The 18,063-nt window shown below is 36.4% G+C and overlaps 1 protein-coding gene across 10 annotated transcripts in view; it reads right to left on the bottom strand.

Annotated features, from left to right (window-relative positions):
- Positions 1-15,880, bottom strand: part of PNISR (PNN interacting serine and arginine rich protein) — a 28,344-nt gene extending 12,464 nt beyond the window's left edge. For 4 of the 10 annotated variants that reach the window (XR_008422942.1, XR_002078219.2, XR_008422941.1 and 1 more), the window contains exons 1-6: positions 15,748-15,879; positions 8,583-8,662; positions 6,372-6,491; positions 4,702-4,890; positions 3,103-3,326; positions 1,438-1,609 (exon numbers count right to left, since the gene is read on the bottom strand). Coding sequence is in view for 7 of the 10 variants with exons in the window: in XM_019442934.2 (XP_019298479.1) it covers positions 1,438-1,609; positions 3,103-3,326; positions 4,702-4,890; positions 6,372-6,459 (673 nt within the window). In the remaining 3 variants the exon portion in view is untranslated. Of the gene's footprint in view, positions 1-1,437; positions 1,610-3,102; positions 3,327-3,545; positions 4,471-4,701; positions 4,891-6,371; positions 6,492-8,582; positions 8,663-9,521; positions 9,544-15,747 lie in introns of those variants that run through there. The other 6 variants (XM_019442935.2, XM_019442942.2, XM_019442936.2 and 3 more) reach the window with 6 other exon arrangements.
- Between the last annotated feature and the right edge of the window lie 2,183 nt (positions 15,881-18,063).

Raw genomic sequence — 18,063 nt, 5'->3', positions numbered from 1 at the left:
TGGTGCCATTTGAGTGCTTATAACTATCATTCTTCAGTAAGACAGTGATAAGGCAACCCAGTAACCATTATGCTTCTCTTTAAGATCATTTTTAAGAGCAGCAGTGAATACGGTCTTCTTTGTTTTTTAAAGTAGGCTCCACGCCCCACGTGGGGCTTAAACTCACAACCGCGAGATCGAGAGTCACATATTCTACCAACTGAGCCAGCCAGGCCCTTTGTGAACATTGTCTTAATATTTATGACAAGCCAGGACACTATGAAAGCACATTAAACGATCATCTCACTTAATTCTAAAAAAAAAAAAAAAAAAAAAAAAAATCACTACTATTATTCAATCTCTTTTACAAATAAGAAACCTCAAGTTCAAAAAGCTTAATGATGTATTCAAAATTAAAAAGCCAGTAGTAGTGATGTGGGCTAATTCCAAGCCAAACTTTTATACTACACTGCTTCTTAAAATATAAAAACAGAACAGAGTCAAACAAAAGCACAAGTCTATTTTTCACAATGAGAATTCATGTGAATAACTAGGATTCCGTAAGCTAAAAAAGAAGTTAGAATCTTCCTATCATGTCTACTTTGTGATAAAAAGGAAAGACTTAAATGTTATGGTATATTAAGTATTGGATTTGGATTTCTAGATACAAAGTTTAAGTTTACAACATGTCATTAGACATAAATTAGTTATACTATATTAAAAATTTAAATCTTCAAGGGCGCCTGGATGGCTCATTCGGTAGAATGTACGACTCTTGATCTCGTGGTTGTGAGTTTAAGCCCCACGTTTAAGCACTAGGCGTCCAACTCCTGATTTCGGCTCAGATCACAATCTCATCTCTTAGTTGTGGGATCAAGCCCCATGTCAGGCTCCGTGCTGGGCATGGAGCCTGGTTAAGATTCTCTCCATCTCTCCCTCTCCCAGGCTCACATTCTCTCTCTCTCATAAAAAGGAAAAAAAAAAAAAAGAAAAAGGAAAAAAGTTATATCTTCTGTCAAAATATTTCTGGCAAGTGAAATAACCAAAGGAAAATTAATCTGGCAGCAGCATATCAGATTAACTGAGAGTGGAAAGAGACCAGAGACAGAGAACAATTAAGAGGTTTTAAAAGGGGAACTGTTCATATACTGGCATAATGTACCAAACTGCCAACACTGAAGAAAATATCAAAATGCAACAGCTATGATAAATTTATTATTCATCACATAATCTGTAGTTTCAAATAATGATTTATTTTAAAAAAAATATTCAGAACTTTTCATATTTTAGACCATCAACTTTTTTGTAATGTTAAGGGTTATGACTATAAAATGATAGGATTTTAAACTATCAATTCCTAACATATCAGAAGTGTCAGAACAATTTAAGAAAACAAGACATCCTTTATACATGATCAAGAAATCATGCCAATTGTGGTCACTAAACTTAAATAGCTACCAATTTGTGGAGGCTCCTGCTTCACAGGAAGTGCAATAGGTGAACGCTGCCGATCCCTGAATGATGATGGCCTTTCTCTTCGATTCTGGGGAGGTGCTGGAGGTCCTGGAGGTCCTGGTTGCCAATAAGGAGGATGAAATCCACCTTGCGGTGGACCAAAAGCAGCCCCATGCTGAAAGAGTATTGCAGTTTATTTTTCTTCACATTAATACAATATACTCTCTGGGACACACGTGTGTTATGAACTGGGACAGTAGAAATCCATGTGTGCAGCAAATCCAAGAATTCCATGGTTCTAATATCCACCGATATTTCTGTAGCCCCAAGAACTTAGGCTTACTTTTCTTAAGAAAGATAAAGATGTTCTGCCTATGTAAATGCAAAGAGTCATCTAAAATTCAGCTAATACACTATTTTCAATAAATATAGAAAAAGATATATATATGACCTTTTATAAAATAATCCTTCTACTACCATGAAATCAAATGTCAGTTTTTGTATAACTAGAAAATACAGGATGTTTTTTTAAATCAATTCCAACTTATTTCTTATGAACTTTAGTTGTTTCTATAATCTTGCAAGAAATATTATCTATTTAAACAAAATAAAAGTTATGGAATCATTAAATTTTTTTGCAATTTTCCTATTTTCAGAGGCTTTTCTAATAAGCCCATTGCCAACAGAACTCTGTCTTGTTAGCATGGGGTTTTATCAAGATAATGGGGTGTAAGTAGAAGCTCCCTGCCACTGCATTTCTTCAAAACCAAAACCAAACAAACACTGTCATATCTGTATACTAAGTACGAGTATACACAATAAGTATCTGAATACATATGAATGAGGATTACTGTCTCAAGGTGCATACTGTTTACAATTTATGTCCATTATTAATACAAGTAGTGAAATAATGTCTGAGTTTTTTCAAAATTTTAAATCATGATAGCTCAGTTTATAAGGTAACAACTACAATCAGTTATTTCAAAATGATTATCTAGCACTATAATTTGAGGGTGGACCCTTGGCAGAGTGATTAGAGAAAATAAAGCCCCACATAACGATACTATTTCCCATAGAGTTCTATGTCCCTAGGAATGAATTAGATGCTACAAAGGAAATTATGTACAATTTCATTAACATGTCATGTCAGAATGGAAAAAAAATGACAACACTAGAAAAAGTCATAATTCTATATAGCAGAAGGAAAAAGTCATAATTCTATATAGCAGAAGGAACTGCATTTAGGAAGATGATCTATGTTCTTCATGTATTTTATTCATGTCTTATCCATGATCTATTATTGACAAATAATGTATTCAACTACTGTGCATTTTCTAAACTTTATTCAACATTTAAATATACCATTTTGAAATTATAAATTAGAAAACAAAACATCATATAGCTATTGCACTTACACATTTTTCTTTTTATCCAAATTTTTCCCTAACGATCCTTTATATCATTCTCCTAAGCATATCAGACACCAGAAAAAAAAAAAATCTAATGATTTTAATACTCAAAAATTGAGAATTTTTCTGAGACATAATATGTGCTTATCTGTACAAGACTGAAAAGTGAAACACAGATCTTAGGTACTCTTGATGAGACACTTCCAAAGAATGGATTACGTGCACATCTACAATATTAAAGCAACAAAATATCTTTCACCTGATAGTCAAACTGGTTCACTGGCCCCACTGCAAAATTATCGGGTGGTCCACCAAAGTTGTGATTGTTCTGGTTAAATATATGCCTGTTGTCAGGGGCAAATTCCCCACTGTCCTGACTGTTGCTGTCTTCGGAAGGAGGAACAATGTCCATTGGGCCTGGTGTTGGTGGCATCCATGGCTGATCTGGAGGGGGGTGTGGGGGCTGCTGATGCATTCCCCATTCTATTTAGGATTTAGGCATAAAAACATTCAACAGGGGGTTATAACAACATCACAAATTTTTAAGATCTCAAGAAAGATTTTTCAGCAAAGAAACAGATTTAAAAATTTATGACTTCTTGGGTCAAATTCCTCTTGTATATCTTAAAAATAAGCAATTAAACTAGTAAATAATTCAAATGAACTAACTCCACTCTAATTCATATCCTAAACATATAGAAATCAAATGACCAAAATTATTTTTAATAATGTAACAAAATCCAAAGCATTTTTTTTTGTTGACTTTTTCTATTTCTGTCCAGTAACAATACCATAAAAAATAACACCTTGAGATTTTATATATATCTTTCTTGCATGAACACATTTATCCTCACAACATCCCTGTGAGGTAGGGAGAAATCAGGTATTATCTTTGCCAATTTCAGGAGGGAAAACTGAGGCACACAGAGGTTAATCACCTGCCCAGGTCACAAAGAAAACCAGTAGAATAAAGTTGGGGAGTAGGAATGCCAGGGTGAGTCATTTATGAACTAGAACTTGGGAACCAAAACATTTTCAAACTTGGGGAAATTTGGTGTAGCTTCAAGAAAACTAGAAATAAACTACCTCAGAGTATCAAAGATTAGAATATTCATTATTCTTTTAAAAGTGATGTTAGAGGATCACTTCCTGAGTTTTCCATTCTTACACTGAGAAACAATAAGAAGTATTAATAGGGAAAGGGAGGTTAAAACTTCATCATCAGCATACTCAAATGTAAGATTCCTCTATAAATATTTTCAAGTGACTATTCAAAATAATAACACAAGACATGGAAAACTGAATTAGCATCAAGAAATCTAAATCATACTGTGAAGTAAAAAAGCAAATGAACAAACAAAAAAATAAAACATATAAAAACTTATGGAAGATCTTCACTATCTGGAAAAAAAAAGGAAAGAAAAAGATGGGTGGATGGTAGGGGCAGAGTATATTTGACAGACTAATTTGTCACTTAGTGACACAATATTTCTTTAATTAGAGGCTAGACATGTTTTGCTCTGCCAGTGCTGCTTCTGAAAAGGCCAGAGGTTGCAACAGAGAGACATAGAATGCTCTCTTCCCTAGATGCCAAGTGAGGTTTCCAGTGTTCCCAGCCCCTGTCAGCCTAGGAATGAAGAACCAAGAAAAGAATCAAACTGAGTGCCACAATGCTAGCAGATTGAGTACAGAATAATTTTAACCACAAAATTTCAAGGTCAAATCTAAATGAAACTGCCTATTCTTTAAGGAGCATCAATTTCAAGAAGTCATAAAACTAAGCAAATTAAACAATTTATTTAATCCTCATTTTATTTTAAAAATAGTCCTAAAATCCAGATAACATGAAACAACAAACCTGGTTGCCACATTCTGTTAAAGTTTGAATCCCCTTGAAAACTCCCATGATTGTTTGGACCAGATTCCATTGTAGGCATATCTTGTCCATTTGGCATCATTCCTGGTGGTTGTTCTACCATACTTTGCTGCCCTGAAGCTTCTCTTTGAGCAATCCAAGCTTGAGCCAATGCAGCCCAGTCAATCTGACCTAACACAATTGAACACAGCAGAAGTTACCATTCAGAATGTAAGAGCTAAAAGAATAGTGCCTCTATGTAAAACTAGTATCTCAGTTATTCCTTACTAGAGTTTTTAAATATTACAGATTTTAAATATTAAATTGGTTATGGCTGAAAGGATGCTTAGAAAACAACCCACATTCAGGTTACAAAATAATAGAAGACTTCTGGAAAACAATGCCACAAAATCACTCTTAACTGGCTTCTAATATTAACTCATAAGAAATTTATCCCCTGTACCTTAGTTTATGGAGTCTTTTAAAAGTCTTCTTTCCTTCTTGTTTTGTTTTTTTTTTTTTAATTACTATAAAAACAAATGATCAAACTCACGAATTTCTTCCTCAAACATATCCTATCCAGGCCCACAATGGATCCTGTAGACTTAGGATGAATACAACTATCTATCTCTGCTCATCCTCACAGTCACCCTTTAGCTAAGGCTCCCTTCTCTAGTCAAAATACATCTTCTTAGCAACTTCTTAGCCATTCTTTACTCAAAATGTATTGCCTCACTATCTTAAAGGTCCTCTTCCTTCTCCAATATCTATGCTTAACATTTTAAGATCTAATATTATTAATAAAGGAAACAAAGTAGAGTAAGACAGTTTTTCACATTGCAGGAAAGATTAAATAGGTATTCTCATACATTTTGGTGGAAACATAGGCTGGCATAAACCATGTGGAGCTGAACCTGGGCAGTGTGTATCCAAAACTTGTCAAATGAGCTGACAGTGGTATAACAAACCTAGTTCCTGGATTTTTTTTTCTTCAGAAAATAACTGGACATGTAACAATGCAATGATATGTATACAAAATTATGATAATTATTTCAAAAAGTACAAAGCTACAATCATCCAAAAGTGATTTACTAATTTATAGTACTATAATAGAATGTTATGTAGCTATTAAAAAAAGAAATAGAATCAGATTAACCCAGTAAAGGCAGGACAGTGGAAGAGGTCTTATCAATGAAGCAAAACTGGCCATGAGTTAACAACTATGAAAGCTAAGTAATAAAAAGGGGCTCCCTCACTCTTTTCCACATCCATATATGCTTGAAATATTCCATAATAAAAAGAAAAATTTAAATGATATATATAGCATACCTTCAGTTGACTATGAGCTACGTAATGAACAACAGAAGTATGCTTTACTTAAGCAACACATTTAAGGAAGATTTTCCTCTTTCTTTAGAAAAATAAGAACTAAATCAGTTTTAAAAATGTATAATCTTCATAAAGCTTTCTACTCTTTGAGGAAGTCTTCTAAAGAAAAATTCATTCCCTAATATGTATGCTATGGCAGTATTATTTATGAGACAAGATTATATTTTGGTCATAAAACGATCCAATAAACCAATTCCAATTCCATTTGCCTTAATCCCATCACCTATCTCCCACTCATCTCTATCTCCCCTTTCCCAATTTCCAAATTCAACTGATTTCCTTACTTGGATCTTGCTGGTGCTGGAACGACTGCATCCACTGTTGTTGGTTCAAGGGCCATTGCTGCCAAGGCTGTCCTCCTTGATCCCACATCCTGACTTTTTAAAATATATTTGATTTTCTATCTTCAACAAATTAAACAATTTAAAAATGAGAATCACAGTTAATTTTAAAAGCTCACACATCAGAAATTATTATATGATGATACATTTATGTTATCAGAGCTCTAAAATTCTGGTCAGTAGTTTACCAAAGGGAAGTGGAATTTTTAGATTGGCAAGCAAGAGTATAAAATTTAAATTTTTTAATTTTTTTTTTTAACATTTATTTATTTTTGAGACAGAGAGAGAGCATGAACAGGGGAGGGTCAGAGGAAGAGGGAGACATAGAATCTGAAACAGGCTCCAGGCTCTGAGCTGTCAGCACAGAGCCTGACACGGGGCTCGAACCCACAGACCGCGAGATCATGACCTGAGCCGAAGTCAGACGCTTAACCGACTGAGCCACCAAGGCGCCCCAAGAGTATAAAATTTAATGTTAATGGTGGCAAGCATGGCTCTGATCAACTCAGCTCAACAAGATGGGAAAAATATCTATTTTTTTCCCAATACAGACCTCTGGAAATACAGTTATTTATTTTAAAGATTATACGAAGGGGCGCCTGGGTGGCTTAGTTGGTTAAGTGTCTGACTCTTGGTTTCAGCTCAGCTCATGATCTCAGTCTGTAGGATCAAGCCCTGCATATGGTGCTGCACTGACAGGGGGGGGGCCTGCTTGGGATTCTCTCTCCCCCACTCTGCCCTCCTCCACACACCCAGACGCTCTTTCTCTCAAAAGATAAATAAATAAAACATAAAAAAATAATAAAGATTATAAGAAAAAAAGTGATTTAATCTCTTCCCAACCAAAACTCCCTAAAATGGGTAACCAAACAGCTCTAGCTGTTGAAGGAAAACTCTTCCTTATAATTAGATCTAATGAACACAGAAGTAGAATAAATTCAGAAAATTACTATATTGCCAAATCTAATGAAACAACTGATTCAGGAAATCTGACAAGTTGATGGGAAGTCACAAATTCAAAGGTTGCTCAAATACCACCCCTACAGACTATTAGTTGCCTCTTCATGAGACACAATATTATATCTCCAAATCACTCTGAATATTTTCTCCAAAAATGTTTAATGGAGTCCAACTGAGCTTTTGGATCTAATTCTACTATAAAGAAATTAAAGGGAACAAAAGAATGACATAAACAGTATCAAAAGAAACAACTTGACAAATCCAGAAAGTCAGATAGGTCTACAAGAGCAGATTTCTTAACATTTAAATGCCATGGAAAAGAAAGGGAGAGCGCATATGTGTTAATAACTGTTAAATCTACATGATGTGCAGGGCGGGGGGTGGGGGCATCACACTAGTCTACTAGTCTACTTTTCTCTAAACTAATTTAAAAACTTTCATAATAAAAAGTTTAAAATTCCTACAAGTCTAATACAGCTGTACTTTATCCAACACTGACATACAACCCCTTTTAAGAACCATTGATATGCATGGCAAACAGGATGTGTTTCTTCATTTTTGTACCCTAAGGCTTAGCATAGAGGCATTAAATAAATTTTTACTAACTGAATTTTTCTAGAATGACCCTTTCCTCTATTCTAAAAATAAAACAATAGCAAGCCTTAGCACTGCAGGATCAAAAAAAACCTAAGAAAGCCAGATAAGAAGGAAGTAAGAGACACCCACTCAAATAGGACAACTAGCTGTTACAATTCAGTCTCTTAAAAGAGTTTGCAGCATTCACACAATGTCATATAGTTCTATCAATGTCAGATCCTGACCTTTCAAGTAAAGAACACTGTAAATTAGAAAAGATGCATTCCTTTGTTACCTTGATTTCCTTACAGTCAAGTGCACTTGACTTCTAGTCACAGAATACAGTCTATAATAATGGCATCATTAGAATATGCTAAATAGCACCACACCTGAGGCCAACAACAGACTTGAGTATCAATTCCAAGCTGCATATGCTTCTTTTTCTAATCTCTTCAGATTTTCTTTCCTCTCTCCTTTTTCCCTCTCTTTTTCAACTATACCTTTAAACATTTTAAAAGCTAAATTACTTATTAGAATCCTTTACAACTTTAATTAAAAGGTAACAAATAAATAAAGAGGAACCCCCCAGAAGAAATACCAACTGCTATTTTGACTAACCTCAGAGGTTCACCTTCTGTTTAAAATTTGGGTTGATTCAGACTACAGCTTGGAAGCATAGCAGCAAGATTACTTATGCCCTGAGGGGGGAAAAAAAAAGAGTATATGTTTACTCTTAGATTATGAAGAGTTACTAGAATTAATAAAATTCTAGAGATGCAACATAAAAGTGTGATCAACTCTAAATTAATTTGGAGCTTTTCCTCCCATTAACTTTATAATGAGAAACTACCAATTTAAAGTTAAGGGAAATAGGTACATCACAAATGACAAAGCTTTTTAAAATTTTTTCCCTTTCAAATAAGTATCTTTTTATTTACTTGAACAATTCATTAGTATAAAATAATGTCAAACAATTTAGGGATTGTCATATATGTTGAGAAAAAAGGAAACATTTGAAAAGCTCTCATTCACCTATTAACTTAAATGGCAAAGTAACAAAATGCATTAATTTAGGTTTTCTATAGAATTCTAAGTTTAAAATTAACACCAGCAAGGTTATTCCCATTAGATCAACAGCTTTTTAAAGTTGATAGAAAGTCAAATCTATTCACCTTTTTATCTCCCATAAGGGACAGGACAGCCTTTTGCATACATCAGTCTCTAAATACCAACTGCAAAAATGAATAGTCTCTAGCTCCTTCTAATACAGCAAAGCTGTTGTATTTATGAGAACCAAAATGCTGTTGTAAGCATGGCTTGCTGTGTTTTCCAAAGCTGTAAATGGTATATGAAAACTCAATGCACAGATTTTTCTGTCATAGGTTATAAACTCATACAATGTAGGCATCATAACTAGCTCTATATACTCACTACTAGAGTTGCAAATAGATGTGCCCTTAAACCACTTTCATGATGAAAATGATCCGTGCTGACTCCCAACCATCATTTCCAATACACAGATTTACTTCTCTAGAAATCAAAGTTGCTTTCACTTACTCATGTTTAATGGCTGTCATGAACAACTTTTCAGTTCTCCTTTTAAGGCCAGTAACCTGGATTTCAGAGCACAAGCTCTTTTCATGATGCCCACCTAAACCACTCACCAGCTGTATGAACATGGGCAAATTAACCACTGTCTAATTCTTGGTTTTCACATCTGTAAAATGGAGGACATAAATAAGTGTTCACCTCATTGAGGATTAAATGAGAAACACATGAAAACTCAGCAAGGGTGCCTGGGTGGCTCAGTTGGTTAAGTGTCCGACTGGCTCAGGTCATGATCTTGCGGTTCAGGGGTTTGAGCCCTGCATCAGACTCTGCTGACAGCTCAGAGCCTGGAGCCTGCTTCAGATTGTGTCTCCCCCTCTCTCTGTTCCTCCCCACCTTGTGCTTGCTCGCTCATGCTCTCTCTCTGTCTCAAAAATAAACAAATATTAAAGAAAACTCAGCAAAGCAGTCTTCAAAAAGTAGAGCTTAATACCACCATCAACACTTTCTCAGTATCTCAGTATCATTTCCGAGAGCACTCCTCAAGTTTACAATTGGGGGCAGGCAAAGGGGTTGGCAATCAAGCCAAGCCATTTCTACTCAACTCTCTTTTTCTTCTTTGAAAGTAACCTGAGGTATCTTCGGAAAAAAATTTTTTTTCAAAAAAAATCTTCTTGTCCCTCCCTCTCACAGTATCATTGAGTGAAGCTTTAAAAAAGAAAAAAAGGAACTTCAGTTTTCCCATGCACAAAAAGTTTTTACTTGTGTATTTTCAAGAGTTTGATTTGTATTACTTGTAGCCATTTGTATTTGTTAAAACCAGCCACTTCTACTTTTACTATGTTTTCCAAAGCTTCTTGCCCCCAAAGATTTTATGGAAGCTACTATTCAAATACAGTGTTTGATACACTTAGGCTTAGAAAAATACAGAGATGTGAAATTGTGAGAAGCAGAACAGCATAAAAATACAGCAAAGAAAGTGACAATAAAAGTCAAGGAATTAAGAAGTTAGGAGGTATTTGATAAAATGCTTCAATGAAATCTGCAGTTGAAAAACTTGGCTACAGAAGATGAGTATTGAACGAGGGGGTGGGTAAAACACCAGCAATTCCACGACTTAAACCATGGATGAGTATACTCAACATGTAACCCCAGCCCCTGCAGCATGTTTGTAACAGTGAACATCTGCTTTTACTGTCACTCAAAGGGCAATGGGTGAAATACAAGAGAACCATACAGTGGACTGCTATTCAGCCATTACAATGAGTAAGATAGACTTTTATAGGCTGACATATATTGATACACAAATTATATTAAGCAGTGAAACAAATTATGTGATACAACATGAATAATGATGCTGCTTGAGGTTTTTTCTTATTAAGAATGAAATTTAGTATAGAAAATCCCTAAATTACAAAAATGCTTAAAAACTAGTAGGCTCTGGGAAGTGAAAATAGATTGGAAATTCTGATTGTCTGATTCTGAAATTCTGATTGTCTTATATCTGTGTTCTTTGAATTATTTTACCATAGTGTGTGTTTTTAAATATACATATATAGATTTTTAAAAGATACAAAAAAAAAAAAAATCAAAGGAAGGTGATCAGCACAGTCCATAATGACAGCTATATACAGGCAATAAGCACTACACATGTAATAGAACTGTGAGACTTTGGGCAAATTACCTGACCTCTGTCTCATTTTCTTATGAAGGATTTGAGAGTAAATTTCTATAATCTAGTCCAAAAAGGGTTTCTCCAGTCATGAGAATAAAATTTAGAGTTACACTGAATTTTGTAAAGGGACAGATTTTAAGAAAAGACTTAGTATACTCAAATATCTAATATAAACTTTTATATATGTTTCAGCATCTGGCACAATGCTTGATAAAGGGTTTCATTAATTATCTGATTAAAGAACAAGATTATAAGTGATTTGATGGCAAGGATTTAGAAACCCCACACTTTCTTCATCTTCACCATAAAATCTTCTTTACTAACTAATCAACATAACAAATGAAAAATCTAGAAAACATAAGGAATGTGAAGGCACATATGGCAATAATAAAAAAAGATGTCCTATACTTTCAGTATGGTTCAATGAAACAACACTGCCTTATACCATTAAAAATTACATTTACAGATTGGTTTAACAATGATTTGGAAAATACTGATAACTGTTAAAGATGAGTGATAAGTACACTAGAGTTCACTACACTCTACTTTTGCACTGTTTGAAGATTTCCATGATGATAACCTAAAGATGATGCGGTGTACATGTTATAGAGACTTACAATGAATATTCGCTGTTTTTTTTTTTTTCATGGCTTGTACAAGATCTTTTGAGGGCAGAGTCTTACAATTACATGAATTCTCCATAGTGCTTTGCCCATATTAAGTTGTGAAATTACTTTACTCATTCACTGAAATTTCTTATCAAGTAAAAACACTAATATTCAAGGATGAAAAGAACATTCTAACACTGCTACTCTGATCTGATAACATCAAAAGCCAATTCCAATTTATTTGCCCTTCCTTTAGCCTTAATTTTAAAGATCCTTAGGCTCAACTTCTCAGATTTGGAAAATATGATTATAGATCTCAGGCTGCAAGCCTTTCCCTTCATGGGGCTAAATTACCTGTTATTTCCTTGTCAACAATTGGGATTTAGGAAAAACAGAAAGATCAATAACAACGGTTTGCCATCAGAGCATCCAAGTTATCACATATGGCTGGAAAAATCTAGTTTATGACCATGACCAGTGTTACAGATTGAATTGTGCCCCCTTAGAAAGATTATGTTTTAGTCCTATCCTCACTTCCATAAACTATCAATGTGACCTTATCTGGAAATAGGATAGCTGCAGATGTATTCAAGATGTGAGGTCATACTGGCTTAATGTAGGTCCTAATCCAGTGACTGGTGTTTTTATTAGAGACACAGATACACACGGAGAACACCATGCGACCACAGAAGCGGAGACTGAAGTGATGTGTCTATAGCCAAGGAAAGCCTAGGATTGCTGAGAGCCACTAGAAGCTAGGATGAGGCAAGGAAGGATCTTCCCCTAAAGCAGGGTTGGAGGGTTGAGGGTGGAGCGAGCAAGCAAGCACGGCCCTGTAGAAAACTTTATTTCAGACTTCCAGCCCAGAGAACTGTGAAAGAATAAATTTCTCTTGTTTTAGGTCACTCAGTTTATGATAATTTATTACAGTATCCCTAAGAAACTAATACAACCTGAAATGGCATCGTTTATCTTTTCCATTTCTTAGATAACTCTATATTAGAACACTTGTTGCTCTGAGATTCTTAAAATTACTTGTTTAAGTGACAGTCATTAATATTTGCAAAAGTCCTCTCATAAACTAACAGATGAATGAGAATGAAAATGTAGTATCTGTTTTAAAGTACTTAAGCATCAATTGCAAAATCAAAGAGATATAGAAACACATCTATCCTTTAGTGCATATGGTAAAATGTTTCTCAGATCACACACACAGTTTAGAAACCACAAAATGCAACAATCCTTTTCTCCCCTGCCACGTCACTGCATATCAGATGACTGACCTCAATGCCAAAAAGAATTCATCTGTTCAATTCAGGTTAGGTGGAAATGGCCCTAGCAGAGGCTAACCTTGTAATCATTTGAAATTTAGTAAAACAAATTTTGCTATTTGATGGGACATGCATTTTAGGATATACTGAAATGCTCTGCCACTTGCAGATAAAAAGAGGCACTCAAAAAAAACTGGAGAATTGGATAGTTTGGTTATAGATACCAAAAAAAAAAAAAAAAAAAAAAAAAAAAAGGATGGAGGCATGTCATAGTAGACAATTAAAAGAGCTCCCAATGTCCAAAACTGAAACAATCTGAGCAACAAAATAAAGTAACGATGGATTTTAAGACAACTTATACATGGATGGAACTGGAGAGTGTGATGCTAAGTGAAATAAGCCATACAGAGAAAGACAGATACCATATGGTTTCACTCTTATGTGGATCCTGAGAAACATAACAGAAACTCATGGGGGAGGGGAAGGAAAAAAAAAAAAAAAAAAAAAAAGAGGTTAGAGTGGGAGAGAGCCAAAGCATTAGAGACTGTTAAAAACTGAGAACAAACTGAGGGTTGATGGGGGGTGGGAGGGAGGGCAGGGTGGGAGGGAGGGCAGGGTGGGTGATGGGTATTGAGGAGGGCACCTTTTGGGATGAGCACTGGGTGTTGTATGGAAACCAATTTGACAGTAAATTTCATATATTAAAAAATAAAAAAAAAATAAAAAAAAATAAAAAAAAAAAAAGACAACTTATGACACAAATATCTATGTGTCCACACTGATATAAACAAATGATTAAATATGCAGGGACAGACAAATCATTCATGCAGAAGCATTCCAACTAAATTATGTGGATACTACATCCTAAAAAGGAGGGAGAACATCGCTCTCCACTCCTCAAGTACAGATTGTGCAAAAGGACTTCCTTCCAATGAGTACAGTATGGAAAGGAGGGGGTTGTTAGGGAAGAGGAACTTTACAGTGGAGAAACTTGACAAACACCACCTCAAGCAGGTGACTGAGGTGATTTTTCACATTCATATTACATACCCTTGATAGGATGTGATGAAAAAGGCATTGCTCCTCTGTAATCTTCCTTTCCAAAACCCCTAACATCAGTCTGATCATGAGAAAAACATCAAATTCCAACCGGAGGGAACTCTATTATATACCTGACCAGTGAGCCTCAAAACTGTCCAACTTACGGTACCAGTTTGCTAGGGCTGCCATAACAAAGTACCATAGACTGGGTAGCTTAAAGAACAGAAATTTATTTCCTCATCCTCCCGGAGACTAGAAATCCAAGATGGAAACGTCAGCAGGGTTGATTTATTTCGAAGGCCTCTCTCTCTGGCTTATAGTTGGCTGTCTTCTCTCTATGTCTTTATATGGTCTTCCCTCTGTGTCCTAACCTCGTCTTATAAGATCACCAGTCATAACAGATTAGGGCCTACCCTATTGACTTCACTTTACTTTTTTAAAGACCCTATTTCCACAAATGGCTATATCTGAGATACTGAGGTTAGGACTTCAATATATAAACTTTGGAGGGACACAATTCAACCTGTTACAGTCATCAAAAACTAAGAAAGCCTGAGAAACTATCACAACTAAAAGAAGGCTGAGGACACATGACAACTAAATGTCATATAGTATCCTAAATGGAATCATGAGCCAGAAAAAAACATTAGGTTAAAACTTAGGAAATACAAAGAAACTACAATAATAATAATGTTAATAATGTGTCAATATTGGTCCATTAATTCTAACAAATGCATCATACTGATGCATATTAATAATAAAGAAACTTTATGAGGCAGGAGTGTTTTTATAGGAATTCAGTACTATCTGCTCAATTTTTCTGTAAATCAAAAACTTTTAAAAAATAAAATCTGTTCATTTTTTTTAAAAAATATGGTCTCATGAACATCTCCAAGGAACCGATTTACTATTACTATCCCTACAGCCCCACGACAGTCCTACAGGTGAATCTTTACTGTTCAAATTTATTTTTATTTTTGCTTTGCGGCACTCAAGTCACACATTCCAAGTTTATTTTGCTCTTCTATAAGTTAACCACCAACAACCAAACTCTCGAGTGCTCATGATGTTCAGAAGACAATAATATCCACCACAATACATCTGAAATGTTGGATACTACTCTTTCCCTCTTGAAGCTTAACACACAAAGTCCTTCGCTGGATAAAAACAAGAAAAATACAAACTAGGGAACCTAACTGGAGTTAACAGGACGCATGTGCCCTGACCGCGCCTGCGTAGTCGGAACTGCACAGCGCAAAAGGTCCAGGTCCGGGCCCCAGCCTCCTCCGCCCCCTTGCACCCCCCTCCCCATAAGGGGGTTCCCACTGCGCACGCGCAGTGCTTAACGGCCGGTCAGGAGCCCAACAATTAGTCCCTTCTGATCCGAGAGAAAACTCTCAGAGTTATAGGAAGAAGTCGTGAGTGTTCTCTTTAATAACAACATTTCCTCTTCACTGAGAGCACCGATCCAATTCACCAAATCGGGCGGACACCGCCTCTTTAAGGAGATGAGGTTCCAGCAGTCGCGCCAAGCAGCGTACGCAGCTTACGTGTTTAAGTTAATCTACCTTCGCCACGGAAACCAAGAAGGCTGTGATGGCCTGGCAAGTCCCCACGCCTAATTGTTTCCCACCACTTACCCACTCTGGTTCCGGAACCCCGTTGTCGCCACAGTTCCTGTAATACCTCTCCAAACCTTTCGATGCTTCTACTTCTTCACGAACAAGACAAGATGGCGCCTGATTGGTTGCACCCGGAAGTGAATAATAATAACATCCGCTTGTCATCTGAAGCCATGTTGTCCCCCATCCTGGTCTTTCAGCACGTGACTATACCCCGTTAATTTGTCTCGGTGCCATTTTTGTTTTGGGCAAAACCACCGGGACTTCTTAGTCAACGTCGTGCAAGTGTCTGAACATCCCTGTAGGTTACCTCTTAATTGAGCCAGGCTCAACTCATTTTCATCTTTACAGTGGGCAGACAGCCAGGAGCTTACGTGTTCAGTACAGAACGCCCTCAATTTTTTTTTTTTTTTTTTTTTTTTTTTACTTTAGCAACGGATCCTCTTTCAAGGGGCAGTATATTCTCCCAGCAACGTTTTCGCTTCGGAAAAGGGAGGCTGAATTCGCTGCGCTACTTTCACACTACGGCGGGGCGTCAGGGTCAAACTGAACCAACTACGGCGTGTTGCTCGGCCGTAAAGAGCGGCACTTCAGGCTGGCCAGGCTCTGGTCGGAAGTTCTCGAGTTCTCCAGACTTCGGTATTTACAGAACGTCTCTGAGGGTTCCGCTTCGGGCAGACCGGCCGTTAGTGAAGTGCCCAGTCTGGATGGTAGCGACTGCAGAGACCTTAACTGAACCCGCGGCGGCTGGTCTTTGTTAACCTCAAAACTTCGCGCCCCCTTCTGGCGACACTGGCTGAGCTATACGTCTCCCAGCTAGTCCCGATATTTTCCTTCTTTACCCGTAACCCTTAGGGAAAAGTGGGGCTATCCGTTTCTGTCCTGTTGGTCATTTCTCTGGACTACAAGATGGCCTCCCGTAAGGATTTCTGCAATGCATTTCCTCGAATAGAATACTTTGCACGATGTTTTAATACGAACGACGTTAAAGTATCAAAAGTATCAATTTCCAGGCCAGGAGCTAAAAATCACAAGGAAAGCGAAAGTATTACGAAAATACAGTATTTACTTCTCAACTAAATCTTGGAAAGTGCCTTTCTAGAGAGTAACTAGAAACTTTTGCCGGACTCAAGAGTGAACCAAGTTGTTTCATTGGGAATTGTGCAAGCAAAAAAAAAAAAAAAAAAAGCAAATTGCAAGAGAAATAAAATTATGTACATATAGATGGGTAAAGAAGATAAATATAGATGTGAAATATACATACTATTTGTATGAAACTCAGTCTTCCTTAATAGAACACTTGAAACCTAGATACTCCTGGATCAGCAGAAGGAAGTCCTCAATAGCTAAAGATATGCTGGTCCTCGAATCCACATGGCCTTTGAAATAAAATTTTATCTTGGAAGAAACGCTTACAAATAATTACTTGGCAACACCATGTGAGTGCATGAAGATACTACAGGAAGCAAAAGAAAAGCTCCATTCTTTTAGCCCTTTTCCCCAATTTCCACTTAGCACAAACAAGACTACACACACTACGGATTTTTTAAATCACTTAAGAAAAAAAAGACATGATACTACATGTTACCAGTTGTTACCACTGCTTTTGCTCTGATTTTATTACCCAGATTTTTTGCATAGGGCCTGATACTCAAGTTTGTTTCTTTGAGAAACGTTCTAATCAGAGAAACTTCTTTATGAAACCTCATTGCCCTACTTAAAGTTTCATATGTTCTTAACTTCCTGTAATCTATTTCTCTAGTTAAAAATTGAAGCAATTTTCTGGTATGGTTCCTCCCACCCCATCTCTGCTAATCAGCCAGTCAGCATACTGCTTATCATACAAGAATTCTTGAATTTGTCAAATGAGCGAATATTTTGAACAACCCCAATATAGGTCAATCATTTTGGAAACCCATTGCCAAATAAAGATAATTATTAAATATCTCATATTTTGTTCCTTGTGCCACCTTAAGACGTTCTCTCAAATCACTTTTGGCCAAACCAGGAAAGGAGTTTCATAGTCCCATTTCCCTTTCCCTCACCACTATTTGGGATTTCCCTGTAATGTTATGACCTGAAGGAGATAACACACATATATATGTATTCCAACACCAAACTTTCTCGGAATGTATTTTTGTGGTTAAAGTGTCTGTCTGAGGGGTGCTTGGGTGGCTCAGTCGGTTGAGCATCTGACGACAGCTCAGGTCATGATCTCAAGGTACCGTTTGTGAGTAGGAGCACAGTGTCAGAATCAGTGCTGAGAGTTCACAGCCTGGAGACTTCTTCAGATTCTGTGTCTCCCTCTCTCTGCCCATCCCCTGCTCATGCTCT

The sequence above is a fragment of the Panthera pardus genome, unplaced genomic scaffold (assembly GCF_024362965.1).
Source record: "Panthera pardus isolate Hobbes unplaced genomic scaffold, ASM2436296v1 HiC_scaffold_17, whole genome shotgun sequence".
Classification (NCBI taxonomy): Eukaryota; Metazoa; Chordata; class Mammalia; order Carnivora; family Felidae; genus Panthera; species Panthera pardus.
The sequence above is the reverse complement of the archived record's forward strand: the minus strand, read 5'-3'. Positions and strand labels throughout refer to the sequence as shown.